Source organism: Passer domesticus, chromosome 2, assembly GCF_036417665.1.
Source record: "Passer domesticus isolate bPasDom1 chromosome 2, bPasDom1.hap1, whole genome shotgun sequence".
Lineage (NCBI taxonomy): Eukaryota > Metazoa > Chordata > Aves > Passeriformes > Passeridae > Passer > Passer domesticus.
Window position 1 is genome coordinate 54,865,229 of NC_087475.1, and position 18,652 is coordinate 54,883,880.

The following is an 18,652-nucleotide window of genomic DNA, read 5'->3' on the forward strand; positions in this document are numbered from 1 at the left end:
TTGGAAGTTTTACTCTTTTTTCTTCTTGGCTTCTTCATTTAACAGTCCAGAATAGGCCTGAGTACTTATAGGGCATCATCCATTGCCATGGTATTAGAGAGCTGTGTAATCCACAACCCACTGTGTTACCCTGTAGGAAATTCTATTATCTTCATTTTATAGATGAGCATAAAGACACAGAGAAACCAAATGACACTGCTAAGGTCACACACATTGTCTTTGATTTAGGAGATATCTTGAAAGATCCGTCTTCTGTTGCTTCAGCTGTAGAAGCTGAGGATGCCATGTGTACATCTGAACTCGGCACTTTGGGTAATTTAGTAGTCAGCTGGGAGAAGTAGACACTTTCAGGGCACGATTCATCTCATTGTAAAGTAAAACCTAGAGGACTTCAGATGAATCACATTGTGAAAGTGCCTGTTTAAAGAATTTAGTTGATTAGCTGAAAGGTATTCTTCATTTAGAAATGCCAGTATTTCATCAGATTATTCCTTCTTCTAGTACCTTCCTTTACTAGATAAGATTTTTCAGAAGCATTCATACTGAAAACATCTCACCTTCTTGCTAAAAATTCTTATCCTTAATGCTTCAAATTCTTTTTGTAAGAAATTATAAATCTTTTTATCTATCTTGCATTAGAAACAGTACATTGTGACTGTAGTTTCTTAATACTTCATTGCTGCACAAGCTTCTATTGTACATCAGCTATCTTGACTGTAGTCAGACATTAAGCAATTAAATACAAGACTATAAACTTCCAATAACTTGCAAAAATAAAGTCTGCTGGTTTTATTGTGGGATTTTTGCTAATATAAGAATCTAAATGTTGGGGTGGAGTCCAGTAGTATCTTATAGACACTGTGTGGTAAGATTTATTCTCATGACAACAGTTTCTCTTAATTTACAAAGTCATTTGATGTCTATTTATCAATGGTTTTCATCTTTTTTTCTGCCTGGGTTTACTCTTCTAAATGAGAAAAGTTAAAATCTTCTAGTCTTCTCTAACAAGAAACACTCCTGACTTTTTTATTTCTTTCTTTAATTCTGATAACTTGCTATTCACTGAAAGTACTTTCCAGTTTTATGTCAGAAACACATTGCATCAGCCCTTTCCCTATAAGTCTATATTAAGGTAATTACTTAAAATATTATTCAGGATTAGTTCTGATATTGAATTATGTGGGACCTCTCTCCAGCTCCATCTCTTCCCACATTGAATCAGCCTACAGGTTCCATTTGCCTATATTCTTGCTAAACTAAAAGAATTTACTATATGGAACTTCATCACATGCTCTGCTGAAGTCCAGAGAGATAGTATTGACTCAATTTCCTTTCTTCTAAAATGAAGTAATTTACCATGGTAATCTCACATTATCTACCATTCTTAAAATATGCGTGTCAGAATTCCCCATTTATCAGCTGTCATGGTTTTATACTTTCCCTTTTAGTTCTGTTTTATTCCTTCAGATTAATTCTTATAGATTTGTGGCAACTTGTGCCTGCTGTTCTCCCCTCCATGTTTTGCTATACATTTATGACATCCCAGTAAGGTAGCACTCATTCTGTACGTCATTTATTTATAAAATGGGTTGGTGTTGAATATGGATTTTCCCTCTGATTAATTTTGCCCATTTGTCTGCAGTAAATGCCTCTCCAGTAAACAGCAGGTACCAGACAGAAGTACACCAAGCATGGAGAAGGAACCTTAGGTGATATGCAATAGAGATAGCATGAGTTTAAGCAACTGCTCCTAGTTGGTGCTGTGACTGCTGCAGCACATGCTGAGGTGGGTATTTGTGCAGTGTTGCAGTCTTACTTAATCAGCCTTGTCAACAAAGAGGTCTTACTAACTCTGTCTTTGCACTGTAAAATACTAGGACTCTGAAGGTTTACTAAGATGGAAACTAAGTAAAGAGACACAGAGAATATGTTCTTAATGCATAACATTTAGAACAAAGAGTGCTTTTAATGTTACTGCCTTCTAGGAAAGGGAAGTGCAAGACAGCACTGGACAATTTACCAAGAGGTTTATGTCTTGCACTTTGACAACACGGGTATAGAAACTGACAGAGCATAAAGTTCCTTTGAAAGTCAGACTACTGAGAAGTTGCAAAGTGATTACCTGAGACTGTGAAATAGATTAATTAACAAAGAAAAAAAATGCAGTGCTTAATAAAAAGTTCCATATTCAAGGTGTCTGCCAGGTGTGTTTTGCTTTCAGTGCTATTTTTCTCCCCACAGCAGGGAAGAAAAATTTTCCATTATAATCAGGAATACTGCTAGCACTTAATGCCTGAATGGGGGACCAAAGACAAATTACAATGTAATCAATCTTTTCAAACTTTTGTGAAGAGTTTCTCTTTTTACCTTGCACTCAAAAATGTTATTAACATTAGTGGGAGTTTCAGTTGTTATTTTTCCAGTTTTGTTGGCCTGGACCACTGTCCTACAGCTTTGGCCCCTTAATACTTCAAAAATCTATACTGCTATGGTGAGAGATATCTGAAATATTCTGAAAGTGAAATTCAGAAATGAAATTCCATTCCACTTTTTGTGTCACAATTCAGGAAGAAAAAAAAAAAAAAAAAGAAAGAAAAGACAAGAAAATTTTATCTATAAAAATTATCCTGAAATGCCTCATCATGTGTTTTGAGAATGATCTGAAAGCTTTGGTAGAATAGGGGCTCTGTCCAGATGGAATCCACTCACAAGTGACAGAGCTCAAAGGTGTTAATTTTGTAAGTAAAAAAGTCAGGGGTTTGATACAGCATTTAGTTTTATGGAAATAGTTAACTCTGTAAGGAAACCTTTCCTAATCTGTGCATACACATTAAAAGATCAAAGTGATGAAGTGTTATGGCAAAGCCAAGGGTAAGACATAACTCCAGATCCAAAAGCTAAATCTACAATGAAGCGGTATAGCTGCTATTATTTCTTGTTGTTTTTAGGGGAGATTTAGTCAAAGCAGTATAATTGCAAGAGCTGTTCAAATTCATTTCTGTACATTAAGTTCAGTGACTTACTATATTTTATCGACTAGACCAACTGACAAGATTGACAGGATATCTGTTAATCTAAAGGAGGAATTAGAAAATAGGTATATCTGTGGTTCCCATGTACATACATTTCAAACATCTAAAATTTTATTTCAGTCTTATCCTTTTCTTCTCTGTTGCACTATATCACCTTGATCCTCTAAGCAGAAAATATGCAAGACATTTTCTCGTAATTAGTTCAGATCACAGGACCATCAATGTTGGAAGAAGCATTCATCATCTAGTCCTGCTGTCAAACTGGCACTACCACAATTCCCCTAAACTAAATCACCAAATGTCACATCCAGATGCTTCTTGAACACTTCCAGAGGACTGTCTCTAGAGTTGAACCCCAGGCTGGAATGAATCCTACCTTGCTCCTGTCTTTAATAACCTTAAGTTTTATACCTAAATGAATCATAAGAAGATGCCCCATCACTCATATTAAGTGAAATCTGTTAACTAAATTCAGTGATATAAATTTATAGGAGAAGGATTTGTTATCCAGGCAGCTGGGAAGATGGTGAGAAGAATATTTTTTTTAGAGAAAAATACAGGAATACAGATGAGAAGTGAGTTGAAAAAACGTCCAAAAAGACAGTAAGCACAACTATATAGGGACAGCTTTGAAAAAGTAGAGTCCTGAGCTAAAGAACTTGTAAAGGAAGAATTGGTAGTGTATGTAGGGAAGCTAAATGCTAAAGAAAGGGCTTGCAGATCACAAGGGAATCGGTCTGTTTCCTTTAGTACATGCCTTCTTAAATCAGGCTTACCTGTTAAATTCATTTTGTGTTCTGTAGTGACAAAAGACCAAGCTTTACACCCAATGAAGACAGGAGCAAAACTCCGACCTATTTCAAATAGGAGGAGGTACGTGACCAATGAATGTGTGGGAAAACAGCTGCCCTTCTCTGTTGTCCCACCAAATAAATTTGCCTTAAATACATCTTTTTGTCTATCAGTAAATTATTTTGGTTCTCAGCTCATCATGATTTTGAGGATTTGGCATTGCTATTAAATAGCTTGCTGCCTCTGAAGTTTTTATTAAATAACTCACTTGATACAAGGGTAATAATCATCTTAAAATTAACTGTTATTTCCCTCATGACTACAGTTTTATAATAGTTTGTCTTCTAAAGCTAAATTGTTGGCACAAAGCCATGCATGATTTGCAGGTGTTTACAAGGAAAGACAGAGTGTCCTAACCAAGTGTCAGTGATCCTTTTCAGCATTGCTGGTCTGAAATCAGCCATTGAATGCAAGCACAGGGTCAAGTCATTAGTAGAACAATAATTCTTACGTGTTTTGACAAGACGTTCTATGAACGGTAATTAACATCTGCACTACCATTCCTGTCAGGGAAGTGAATGGAAATGTTACGTGAGCTAAATCTAGTGGCTGCTTTTCCTATCTTGGTAAATCACCTTTTTTGTTTGTTTCTTTTTTTTTTTTTTAATAAAAGAAGAAAAACATTTCTCTCAGGTTGTTTATCTGCTTCATATGTTTTTATTTCTACAAGTCCAGTAAACACAAACGTGTTCATACTGCCCATTATTTTCAGAAGTTTGAAACAGATAAGTCTAAATTATACATCATCAAATTTGAGTCCAAGATTATATCATGCATGGTTTTTTAATTATTTTTTTCTTAATTTATTGTTACCCTGTGGAAAATGAAACCAATTTACTTCTATATCTAAAACTGGAAACAAGAAAATAAATGCAGTGTATTGTCAAGTATTCACAACTCTCATGTTATAGAAATTGTCATATTCTTATGTTACTGAAGAAGAAATATCTGTTTCTAGCCACATTTTATAACAACAAAATAAGTTCTATGGAGGTAAGCAAGCCTTCCATTTTGTCTTTGCGTATTATAAAAACCCAGTGGTTTGAGGAAATCAAACCAGCTGGTTTTTTTCAGCATGTTCCTTCCCAAAATTTGCTTTGCATATGCACCCATGATTTTTTTACTGCTTGAGAAACCAGACTGTGAACAGACATGAAGGAGAATGTAAAGAGCTTGGCCTATGCTCATAGTAACAATTTTTCTTCAAGCATCTTGCTTAATCCATTTTAACTTATTAAAAAATCAAAAATAAATTATAATATTCTCTTGCTTAAAAAAAGTCCATGATCTGGAGATGACATCCAAGATATTCCTTTAAATGTGTTAGTTTAGACCTACTCTATGTACATTTTGTGCACTAATTTCAGACAATCCTTTTACATTGTACTTAGATTTGAATGCAACTTAAAGTGGCCTACTTTAGAGCTACTTTTGCATGAATAAATAAAATGTAATAAAAAAATAGATGTTACATGTTTGGAAGGGTTCATTTGCGGAGATATTTCATTAAATAGGAAGAAAAAAAAACGTTATCAAAAAATAAAGTTTTGAATAAATGTGGATTCATTATTCATGTGAAATATTCTTTGACTTCCTCTTCAGAATCACAAAGATAATTTTTTCTGCAGTCTTCCAAGTGGGATTTTGAAGCCTGGAAGTATAAGTCTTTCTAAACATCCGAATTGGATCGTGTGACTAACCAAAAGTATTTGGTGCATACAGACGTTGCTTCTATATTAATTTTCAGTACATTGAATGTAATGACTAAATGAAGCACAGGTTAATTTTCAAGCATGGTTTAATAAAATGCAAGTGTTTTGAGTCAGGAGCATTTGTTTAATAGGAGTTCTACTGTAAACTATATAAGCTCATTAAATGATTTATGGATATCTCCTCCTAAAAATTATGTAAATTAACATAGTTTTTAAAGAAAAAGAAGAAATTTTAATATGGGTGTAGCTCAGGCATAATGAAAGAAAGCACTTTCTCATATTCTCTGTGTAATATGCCTGCAGTTCTGACAACTCAACTGGCGCTGAGCTGAATTTTACAAAATTATCTAAATGAGATGCTGTTATACAAACAGAATTAGGAAATGGTTCTTTTGTCTCTGGATTTGTTTAATGACATCTCTGACATCTGTGTCCTGTGACAGTTATCAAGGATATATTTTTGTGTAGAATAGATGACAAAATCAACAATATAATCAAGCTTACTATTTAAGCTTGATTTACTATTATGTAAGCACTTTTTCCTGTCACATTTTTCAATTATTCAGAGTCAAGAAGCTTAAGTTAGGAGAACAAGTACCCAGATTTAGGTCCAAATTCCACTAAAAGAAAAGTACTTCAAAAGTATTTTCAAATCAGTTAAACTACTTATTTACATAATAACGTGCACATAAGGCATCTGCCAAAAATTTGCAACAATTTCGGTTTAAGCTAAATCTGATTTTGGACTGATTTATACTGAAGGAAAATAGAAAAACACATAAGTGGCAAGAAGCATACTTAGAAATAGGGATCCATTAGAAAGATGTATTTTAACCTAAATTTAATGTTTGTTAAGATAGTTGTAATTAACCTAATTACAGAATGAATTTATACTTTTATACAAAAATAGTCTTAATTATCTTTTTTTTTAATTAACAGTGTTTTAACACCATAGCATAAATGTTAATTTTCATATTGTCTTTAAATGAGCTGCTTTCTTGACTATAACAGTTGTAGCTTTCTGATACTGTCTGGTTTTCTCCCTTGAATTCCTTGGAAGTCATTGCTTTTTCCCTTCCCTTCCCTTCCCTTCCCTTCCCTTCCCTTCCCTTCCCTTCCCTTCCCTTCCCTTCCCTTCCCTTCCCTTCCCTTCCCTTCCCTTCCCTTCCCTTCCCTTCCCTTCCCTTCCCTTCCCTTCCCTTCCCTTCCCTTCCCTTCCCTTCCCTTCCCTTCTTTTTCTCAAATTCATGTTTAAATGAAAATTCTTAATTTGACACTTTCTGCTTTACAGTGGTTAATCTAATGCTAGGAAAATAGTACTTAGAAAATAAGTCCCAGTTGTCATATATGGATTCCTTATTTATCAATGGACAGAAATACATATAAAGGTTAAAATAAAAAAAATATATAGATATACAAATAAAAAATCATATATGTAATTTAACAGCACAGTTCATTTTGTATATATATGTAGATGATGATGATTATGAATTTTGCCTTTATTCAGTTATTGCTTAATAAAGCCAATATTCTTTTTTCAATATATCCCAAGTGAACATGCCTGCGCTCCAGGGAACCAGGATATGTATTCATCACAAGTCAGAAGATCAGGATTTTTCTGTAGGTTAGAAAATGATCAGGAAAACAAAATATTTTCAACTTTTTTAACAATCATAAAAAATGAAATTAAATTCAACCTGAATGGTTTTGTTTTTCCTGCTGTAAATGAGTTATTGGTCAGGAATCTAAAACAGCACAATGCTGTGCTGAGTAAAAATAAATATTATTCAGCTCAGTTTCATAACATTCTGCCAATTCTTCTTGTTTTGACTACCTTTTTCCACATTGAATCCTACCTTTTCTCAAAGAGAATTTGTAGAAACTACTAACCAAAATTTGATTTCATGTTAAATAGTTGACTTAATCTTCCAAATAGAGACTTAAAGTTTTTTAGATTGACAGCAGGTTCATGTTTTGGGCATATTAATAGATCAGAAAATGTGACCATGTCAAAAGTGGTGCTGTCTCAGCGTGTTGCCTGTAAATCAATTCAACAAAATATTTTGATCAAGTATCATAAATATTTAGGTGTGTGAGAAAAAAAAAAAGTAAATTATTGTGATCATGTGATGTTTTATGAATATTTTCTTATCACCATCCTTCACCACCTTATGGGAACAAAGACTTTTTTTAGGCAGCAGAATGAAGAGCTACATAATGAAAAAGATTAATGCTGAAAATAATATTATTCCAAATATTTGAACACTGGTCTCATTTGATGATACAATCAAATTTAAAAGGTTCATTTGAATCCTCCAAGGTGTTCTTATGCATTAGATTGTCCTGCTAAAATTAAATGTATGGCAGAAAAAATTTGCCAAATTTGTGGAAATAAAATTAGGTGAGATAGCATTCTTCAGAGGAGTAGCTTGAGTGGATGAAAAGATGGATGAGTTCCAAGCCATACTGAAGATGGTTGCAAATTTTTAAAGATATGCTGTCTGCTCTTTGTGTGCCATAAAATCTGTCTAAATAACAATATCCTCTCGGGGAGAGAATCTGTTGTTCTGGCTGCCCATGTATTGTTGAATTTGGACTATCTCCATTTGCAAATGTTGACTTTTCATCTGTGCCCAAAGAATGAAATCTGTATGAGAGATGTGTAAAGCTTTTAATCTTTATTTATTTGTTAACAAATGGGGTTTTTTTTGCCAAATACTGTTTGCATTTCTTTTCTCCTGCTCTTCCTGCAAGGTGACTGTCTGCATCCACAATGTGACACTTCAGCTAAGAATACAAATTGCAGTCATTTGTGTGTCTTTGTTTGTTTGTTTATTCACTTGTTTGCTTGTTTTTAATGACAGAATGTATTAAGTCAGAATAAAAATCCTAGATATTATTTTTTATCTTCTGTATTTCTAAAAGATAGGCTAGAATTGGCTTAATTTGTCAGTGAAAGCTTTTACAAAATGCAGCTTTATGTTAATGGTTGCTGATACATAGGTTTCTAAGACCAGAAAGAACCACTAGATTATCTAGTGAAACAACTTTTTTTTTTTTTTAAACGATAAATTTTAAAGTTTCACCCACTTAAGTTAAAAACAAAAATAAGTAGTGGCACAAAGATCTGAATATAAGCAATATGCAATCCATGATAAGTAATGGATTTGGATGACCAGTGAAGAATCATTTAGGTTTGAGGTGCTCAGCTGTAGCTCAGCACCACTCCAGACCATAAGATGCCACACCTCCTGCGGCATCTTCCCACACCTTTATTGCAAGGACCGTGCCTTCGTGATTTCAGATTGCTGCAACTTGCCTGCAGAATGCTGGCTTCATGCTGGTTCATATGTCTACTTTTTCTTAAAGACTAGGGAGCACTAAGTCAACTTGGCCCCCGTTATCTTAGCAGACACAGAAATTGTATGTCTACTTCCTGACCATGCACACATGGAAATGCAGAGAGGTTTATATACCTGTATGTCAATGCAGAAAAAGTAGTTGGAAATAGGAACAGAAAGTTAGGTCAGGCAAAAATATCATCCTCACAGTAGAGCCATTACTGATGGAGGTATGCCTTGTAAGTCGTAATGGTATTGAATTTCTAGGAAATATACCAGGAAAAAAAAAAAAAAAGAAAATACAACAAACTAAGTAACATTGCCTTTTATTATAGCTTTTATAGTAGAGAAGACGTAGGGGAAAGGAACTTGTGATAACAAATGCAGAATACTTTCTTAATTTCTACTTGGTTCACTTTCTTCGCTCTGAAAACATAAAGACATGAGGAAAATTCAGTCATCACACAACTGGATAGAAACAAAATGTCAAGTACTTGAATATTGTTACCTTCAAAATTTATCTGCCCACAGAGAGTAGCCCGGGTTTCTTGATCTGTACCTTAGTACAGAGGGCAGAACACCAGGAAAGTGAGAGTGAAGCAGCAGGGTAGAAGGTGGTAGTGATAAGTCTACCAAAACTGGCAGCAGTGATAGGAGGAATCCAGGGACCTTAGGACAAAGTAATTTCAGGATGAAATGTGAATTGACTGTGCTGGGTAGAATGACCATGGAATAAATCACTAAAAATATATATTTTTAATAGACACTGAATGTTTATTTTCATTAATAATACCAGGGAAGCACATCTGACACAGTGTGTGTGTGGTTTTGTAGTCATGGATTGTTTTTTTTTTACAGACAAGAAATAAAGAACAGTCTTCCCCATTTATTTCTTTGATACTTAAGAGCAAAATAAAAGGCAAAAGAATCTTCATAATTATAATTTTTTACCAGTTTTTATATTTAATACATGACTAACTGTGAAACCTCTATTAAGTGGAATCATGTTATTTCAGTTCCATGAATGTTCCATATGTGGGGCAGGCTGTAAAATCATGAGGTCTCAGAGAAGGTAATTTAATAAAGTAGCCCATGAAAGATCAAAAAACCTCCTTTCTGTATTTGGGGATAAAGAAAGCTGAAAATGTTGCTGGTTTTTGTTTTTTTTTTTTTTTTTTTTTTTTTTTGTTTGATTTTTATTTTAAGATGCAATATGAAAGGTTAAATAAATATGATTGTCTGAAGCACAACTGTGGCTGCGTTCAAATCCACTGTACTTGATATTAGCACCCTTGGGCAAAGAGTACCTACTCATGTTGCTTGAGACCAAAAAGTCTCACTGAGTGGAAATTATCTTGTGACCTCAACTCTTTCAGAAATGAAGAATGAATTTTCCGCCTGTAAGCAAGAGAGTTTTAAAGAAGCAGGTTGAAAAGCAGCTGGTCATCACACCAGAAGGTAGTTGCTAATTGCAGCAGTAAGTTAATCAATGAAATAGCTGTTTAGCTTCTGGGTATAATAAAAGGAGATAAAAGACCACACAGAAATTCCAGCATTAGGGTATGACCAGCTCTTGAGTGGCATACATTATTTTCCTTCTTACACCTGTCTGCTTTTGAGTAGGCAAGTCATGCATCTGCTTGACAGCTATTAACAGAATAAAATAACAACAAAAAAGCATTTTTGGGTAAGATCTGATATAAATATTTACAAAGACAATTTAAGGGAGTGTTTGTTATGCACTTTTGTGTTTGCTTTCAAAACATTTAACTCCAGAGACAGATGGCTTGTACAGTTTTATCAGCACTTGTGTCATTATATATTCAAGCAGCCAAGACTGATAACCAGCCGCACGGATTATGGATTGTTCAGAGAACAAATACTTTGAAAAAAATCCCCCATATATCAATAAAGTACTTCAGCATGGAAAAGCTTGATACAGAAATTGAAGTGACATTTTTGTGAAGAGAAAAGAAACAAATTTATGCACTTATAAAATTAAAGCAGCAGGAACAGGTTTTTAAGTGGTGTCATTGTATGTGGTAATGAAACAACTTTAGAAAATTGGGCGAAAACTATTGTTCAGCTGTGGTGGAGGAGAAAGATAATTACCATTAACGCAACATTATGGCTTTCTCAATACATAGCAGCCAACTCTTCAGTCATACTATCCCCATAAGATCTCTCTCTTATCATATTGCTCATGATAATTACACTTTATGCTGTTAAAAAGCAACTTGAATAATAAAAAGGTCTTAGAAAAGAACAAATTTTATGATTGAGAACATAATAAAACACAGCAAAAACTGAGAAAACCTAATTGTGAAAACAGTATTTTTTTTTTTTGTAGGTGAGATTCTTTCTTTTTTCCTTTTAATCTTTTTCTTGTATCTCACAGTAGAAAATATGTAGAATCCCCTAAATCATTATTATCACTATTATTAGCAACAATATTTACCAAACAATTATGGTTTATCTAAGCACCTTAACTGGAGATAGCTACAGCAGGCACCACACATGTTATGAATGAAGCTGCCTTTTCCTCAATAACTAAGCATGACCATTCCCTTTAGTAGCTCAACAGTAAAATGTTCTAATTGAACAAAAATATTTTAAAATCTGCACTTCTAAAAAAAAATCACTCTGTGGATTTATTTTTCTCTTGTGATGGCTCAAACCAAAAGTGATTATAATTTTTAGCTATGTATTAGATGAAGTCTTGCAAGGCATTTTGTAAACCTAAACCTCACAATATTTTAGTACGGCAAGTAAATATTCCCTACATTTTACAGATTGGAAAGCATGAGACAGAAGATTGAAAATATGTGTACACATTTGAGGAGGAGTCTGAGCCTCTTCTCAATTCTGGACATTCTTACATACAGGCATATGTGGAGGTGTGTGCAGACTGTAACAACTCTTTGAACAGTTATACAGCTAAAAGAAGTGTCTTTCAGGTGTTCCCTGAGATTCCCAATTCTCTCCTAAAAGGAGAGTGTCTCACTCTGTCTACAGTTCTCACTTGGTGAGACCAACATCCATATCAAAATTGTAATTGGCTGCTATAAGGACGTCATGGTCTTGCCTCTGATTGTCATCTCTGCATGGGGAAGGTTGAACGGGGGAAGATTTGTACACAACAATTAATTTTCCAGGTCTAAGTTGGATAGAGGTATTTTGTTAAAATGAAAAACACCCAATGATCAATTCTTGCACAGGCAATCATCTCAGCATTGATACCCCATTTATGTCTGCTGCTCACAGTAGCAGCAGATATCTGAATATTCTAGCGCTCTCCAGAATGTCTATCAGCTTAGAGATGGCTAAAGCAATGGATGCTTAAAATTCATTCTGAGTTGAACAGTATTAACTGCCTACCACTGTTACTAAAGAAAGAAAAACACATGAAGTAAATCTTCCAGAGTTTGTCATGTAGCTTATAGGGCCACATGATATTTATTCTTAAGTAAAATCAGCTTATTGCTCATTTAAATTTTAAATGGAAATGATAGTCTTATCTCTTGAAATTTATTTAAATAAACAGAAAAAAGTAACTTATCCCCTTCACAGCTATCATACTGAAGGCTCTTGTTATTCTTTTATTCCACTGCAGATTGGAAACACAGAGTGCATGCACCGTCCTTCTTGAAAAGTGTCATTCTGTGGCAAAATGCTTTCTTTCTATTTTGAAAGTTTTAGTGTCTGCAAAACCTTTATTTTTTTCTGATCAGTAAAATAGTAGGTTTCTATTGGGCAGGTTGAAAATAGTAGGTTTCTATTGGGCAGGTTGAAAATAGTTCTGCCACTTCTCACTTTTTTTCCTCTGAAACAGGAAAAAGACTAATTAAAATTGAACTTCAGTTGACAGCCAAAAAAAAAATAAATTAAAAGTCAGCTTTTAATCTGTAGATTAACTAAGAGCTTTATAGGAAATAAAAGGAAAAAAACCCTCTCTTTCAGGTCTCATTTTAGAATTGTGGTTCACAGTTCTTACTGAAATCTCTTCCTAGATCTTACTTTACAGTTGCTTTTGTTCCTTTTTCCTAATGGTTTTTGTTTAATTATTTTACCTTGTATTGATCTAAATGGAAGGGAGCATTGATTCTATACATTTTTCATGTTCTAGTTTTCAGCAGTAGGACACTTTCTTATGTGGGGAATTCAGCAGCAAATTTTATTATAGCTTATTATATTTTATTATAGCTCATTATATTCTGTCATATCAACAGAGTACCATATATTCTCTAGATATTCAAAAAAGAGTTGTTGCTCAGAGATACAAAGATTACCTAATTACTAATATAACTTGTAGAAATATGTCTGATTTTTTTTTCTAATATCTGTGTTTAAAAGCAGTGGGAAATGAATAGGAGTTCCCATAAAATTAATTGAGGTAATTTCAGTGTTAAAAAAAGGTGTTAGTAAGGGTAATTTATTGTATATGCATGGAGTACAAGAGAACAAAATATTCTCTGGCATTTTAACAGAGAAATCTTTGTTAGAGTGTCTTCACATATCATTTTGAGTCTCAATTAGATTATTATTAAGATACACTTTTTTTTTTTCTGATACACTGCTGACATTTTTCTTCTGATTAACTTTGCTATTCATGCCTACTTGCTAATGTTCTTTCTCTAAAATCAATCTATAATTTCCTTCCTGTCACTGGGTTGCTTAATCAAGGAAATATGTCTCCTTAACTCTTCCAATGTTTTTACTACTAGCCCATTGATTTACTCTGAAGTCAAGAAAAGACATCTCAAAATTCTTGCTCAAATTACAGCGAAGCAACGACTCCTGGAAAAGCATACCCAAGATACTGAGAAATATCTAACAAAAATACGCAAAGTGATTTCTCTGCCTTTTTCGTGGCTTGCCCTTCCTCATACCTCCAGCCTGAGCAGATGAGCAAATTAAGAAATTTAAAAATGCAGTAAGACTGAGAGGAATTTAGTGTTGCTGAAGGCATGGGTGGCCTGTCTGCTTGATTGTGAGAGGCCTGCAGCTGTCTTGTGTGTCCTCAACAGTGTGGAAAAATTATGTAGATATTTAACATGCATAGTATTTCAGCAATCTTAATTTTTATCTCCTGTGGTCTTATATTTCTAACTTACAAAGAATTATGAGAACAGTTCTTTTTAAAGTGCCAGATTTACATAACATTTTTTCCCCCTTGGCTTTTATGGTTGTATCTGTGTGGCATCTGAGATGTGTTTGATGGTCAGAAGAATTACAGATTTTGTTTTCTTTCCTGATGCAAATTTTTGAACTGCTTCCTGGTTTCATATTAAATCAAGCAAATTTAACTTGTCTCTTACTTGTTTAGACTATGCATTGGAGTGTGCATCCATTTTGTAGATACCTAGAACTATGCATCAAGCTGTGTTTGTAAAACAGTATATATTAGAATAATCCTGTGTACAGTGCATTCCTTTGGGCAATCCTGTTTTTGGATAGTACAGATGTTTCTCACTTTGCAGTAGGCTGTTAATTCACCAAAATTCTTCAGCAGTAAATTGAATTGAAAGCAGAACAGGATACATACAAATAATAGGCCCTTAAAAGCATTAATTCTCACTCAGAATCTGCAAGGATAGGCTTACTTCCTTGGACACTTTCACTTACCTAGCTCAATTTTCTTGATATGACTTAGAAAAAAGGAGTTAAGTTTATTCGTAGTAGGATCCAAGACCAATAGCATAGGAATAATTGAACTCCTTCTCCACTTCTGGAAACTAGGCAGGTAGCTATACTGGGAGCACATTCCCTACAAAGCAACTACTCTCTAACAGAATGAAAATGTATGTAGAATTTACCAGCAGAATATTTGGTTGCAGGATCATTGTTAATTTTCTTTTGAGGTCTATGTATATATTTAATGACAAATACCACAATCTAATATTATGTCTTCCCCCTCCCTCCCCCCCCCCTCCCCTTTCTCCCCCTTTTTTCTTTTTCTGTTTTTCTTCCACAGATGGGCCTCTTGGTCCACGAGGATTAGCTGAAGCTACAGAGATGTGTACTCAAGAATGCCTGGTTTTGGGTCACTCAGACAACTGTTGGATGCCTCCTAGCTTGGGCCCATACCAACAGCCAAAGTCTCCTCTCTCCACCTTTGCACCTCAGAAGGAATGGGTTAAGAAGGACAAACTAGTTAATGGACACACATTGACCAGGACCTGGAAAGAAGATAGCAACAGAAACCAGTTCAGTGATCGAAAGCAGTATGGTTCCAGTGAGGGCCATTTCAACACTGGCAACCACATGACTGACATTCCTCTGGCCAACTTGAAGTCTTATAAACAGGCCCCGGGATCTGTGGAGAGTCCAAAGGAGCACCAGCTATAAGAAATGGTTACTTTGGACCAATGACTTTAGCTTACTTAGACTTGCTAATACTATGTGTGTGTCAGAGCTTTATGTACTGGGTAGACCTCTAGAACTATGCTTCACCTAGCAGAGATATGCATATCTTTATGTTAGCACCGTGGAAGGTATGATGTCCTGCAACATGAAAGAGTGTTTCTACTAGTTGTGTGGTTTTGTTAAATAGACATGATTAAAGTCTACAGAGATCTCTCCAGTTTGAAAATATCTTTTTTTGTTTGTTTTTTGACCCTGGACTGCTGCTATGAAAAACAGAAGATGCATTTGGAGAGGGAGAGAGTGCAAAAGCTCAGTGGATTACAAAGATTGAAAAGCATATCCAGTTAGAAAATTGTGCTTTTGTTGTCATTGATCTATGCTGGGACCGTTATACTTGAGCTCATATTGCAAGCAATTGAAGCTGTAAACATTAAACCTATTGTGCTATTAACAATGTTAGTGGACACTTGTAAGTCAATCAGCGTTCAAATACTTGTAAATAGCAACAATTATTACTTACAATTTTTGTGTACTTATAATGTTCACTTGAAAATATACTGTAGCATATTTCTGTGTTTCACAGTTGCTTTTTAATTTCTTTCATTTGCTTTCTTGTTGTTTTGCTTTTATTTTCAGTGATGGTGTTTCTGTGTTAGTAGTCTGTCTGACACACAATGTTCCAAGAAACTCAAGCCACTTCTATTAAAAGTGAAAAAAGTAATGGGGTAGGAAGAAAGGTTGCTTGTAGAAAAGGAAAAAACCCTTTTTTCTATGTGGTATGAAATGATGCCAGCATTCAGTTGGAATGTCTCCTTTTTTTCTTTTTTTTTAAATTTAATATTAAGAAGTGACAGGACTTGTGTAAGGGCTTAAAAACTTAGCAATTTTTTGTTTAGTTTCCATTATGTTTCATAAAACAGGGAATTGCAAAACAAAAGAATATTTAAATGTGCAGTGGTGGGCGAGGGAGAAAGCTAGTTGTTTGGGATCCTTGATCAAATTAGTTGTAGTCCGTCATTTAATGAGTGGTAGCTGATGTTGATCCCAGCTGAAATATGTGGAGGAAATTCTACAGGAGCAAAATACAATAATAATGTTTTTTCCAGTTGGGCAGGTGTGTGTCTATACCTAAGACAGTTTGTATTGCTGAAACAGCAGCATTTGTGTTGATCTTCATCTGCGTTAACGTTGTAGTAACACGAGTGTTTTTAGACCATAGCCACAGAATATTTAATGTGTTGTGCCTTCATGATGTAACAGAGCATTCTCCTGGTAGGCTAGTTGGGGGAACTAAAGGGTTAAATCTCTAATTATTGCTGTTTAACTGTTTCTTATCATAGTTGGTCAATGCCTGGCAGGTACCAGTATCACGCCACCTCAGTCAAATCAGAAGAGTGACTCCTAATGTTAGTAAGATCTAAGTTACACGCAAAGCAAATCCAAATCCAAAACATTTGTAGATGGTTTTTTTTGAGGCATGAAAAATGATTTACACAAATAAATAGCATGCAAAAAAAAAAGTCCTTACAGAAAAAAGCAAGTTACTTATGCCACATCAGTCTTAAAGTAACAAATTTAGCTAATCTGAAAGCGATTTTATTTTTACCAAAAACCAGGACCTTTTTGTTTCTTTCTTTATTCTTTTGTATATAGCAGTTAGCTTTTTTTTTTTTTTTTTTTTTTCCTCCACAGTACAAAAGGCTTAAAAATGGGTTAGGGGTGCATTGCTTATTGCAGTACTTATGTCAGTTTGTGAGGGGTGTTTGATGACTTTGACAGAATAAATATCTAACCAGTTATCCTTGTTACTGCTTTGCCAGTTCAACATTATTTAGTTATTCAGCTTTTGCAATAAATGTTCTGAATTTCTGATTGTGTTGTGTTAGTTCTTGGGCAGATTCCTAAGGGACTTTATTCCTGTTAATTTCTCTTTCCTTCTATTATTGTTGGTTTGTTCATTTCTTTGCTTCATTCTGAATTTCCAGTTATTTTTCTAAACATACCATGGTCCATTAAGTTCATATCTACATGTGTAAGACTGGAGTATACAGCAAATGATAAATCCTGAGGGCTATATTCTGACATTCCTATGTAAGTAGGAACTTATTCAAAATTAGTTATTTGACTTGGATAAAGTTTTATTTACTCATTCCAAGGATGACAAAATCTAGCCCACATTTGTTAGGCCTGCATAGGCATATGGAATAAGCATCCTAGCATGAGTCTCTGTATAAGTACAGGGGTAGCATATAGGAAATACAGCTCTTGCTGCACTTTGATTTTTCTTTTGAGAGTAGAATTAAGCCATATCAAAATACAGTAAAATGTTTCCTATAAGGAAAATTTGAATCATTGCATAATATTTTTTGTTGCAGCACAGTTAAAAAACAACAAAAAAGAAAATGCTGAACAATCTTGGAAAATATGTATCAATAAGAGAACCTATTTCTGAACATGCTGAGTTTTAAAGCAGAGACGCACTGAGTTCTATATTAAAACCAGAAATACAACAATTATTTGAAAACCCAAATAGCACCAACCAGTTTAAATTACAAATGCTTTTTTAAACAGAATATATTTGAAAATATTTCTATCATGGACAGAAATTAAAAGATGCAACTGTTGCTGCACAAAGAGAACTATAGTCTGTTCCAACCTTCAATACTTTGTGCTATTATCAACTTGTGCAGGAAGAGCTAAATCAAATTTTGTTTCAATTGCTGGCAGGTGAAATTTTCTTATCTAATTTTCTCAAGTTCTGTGTAGTTTTAGAATCTTAATACCTTACCCAGCTTTGAAATAGTTATTAAATGAAAAAGACAGGAGAAAAAGAAAGCTGAGAAAAAAGAAAAAGAGAGCAAGAGAGACATAGACAGAGACGAGGGAGGGAGGGAGGGAGGGAGGGAGGGAGGGAGGAAGGAAGGAAGGAAGGAAGGAAGGAAGGAAGGAAGGAAGGAAGGAAGGAAGGAAGGAAGGAAGGAAGGAAGGAAGGAAGGAAGGAAGGAAGGAAGGAAGGAAGGAAGGAAGGAAGGAAGGAAGGAAGGAAGGAAGGAAGGAAGGAAGGAAGGAAGGAAGGAAGGAAGGAAGGAAGGAAGGAAGGAAGGAAGGAAGGAAGGAAGGAAGGAAGGAAGGAAGGAAGGAAGGAAATATCTGCAGCACTGAGAACTGCATCTTAATTCCATCTAAGCTAAATTAATTTTTCGCACAGAATTTGAATTTGGCCCTAAACAAGTAATTAGTGAGTGCCCATTCATTCACAACCATTTGGTTGGCTCAATCAGTAGTAGTACTATTATTATCTAAAACTCAGGAAAATAAAAGAGGAAAAAAAAAAAAGAAGTTAAAAACC

The 18,652-nt window shown here is 34.6% G+C and overlaps 1 protein-coding gene across 4 annotated transcripts in view; it reads left to right on the forward strand.

Annotated features, from left to right (window-relative positions):
- PCDH9 (protocadherin 9) overlaps positions 1-18,189 on the forward strand; it is a 673,415-nt gene extending 655,226 nt beyond the window's left edge. For all 4 annotated transcript variants that reach the window (XM_064408612.1, XM_064408614.1, XM_064408613.1 and 1 more), the window contains one exon: positions 14,912-18,189. In XM_064408612.1, coding sequence (XP_064264682.1) covers positions 14,912-15,285 — 374 coding nt within the window. In that variant the 3' untranslated portion in view covers positions 15,286-18,189. The remainder of the gene's footprint in view (positions 1-14,911) is intronic.
- The last annotated feature ends 463 nt before the right edge of the window (positions 18,190-18,652 follow it).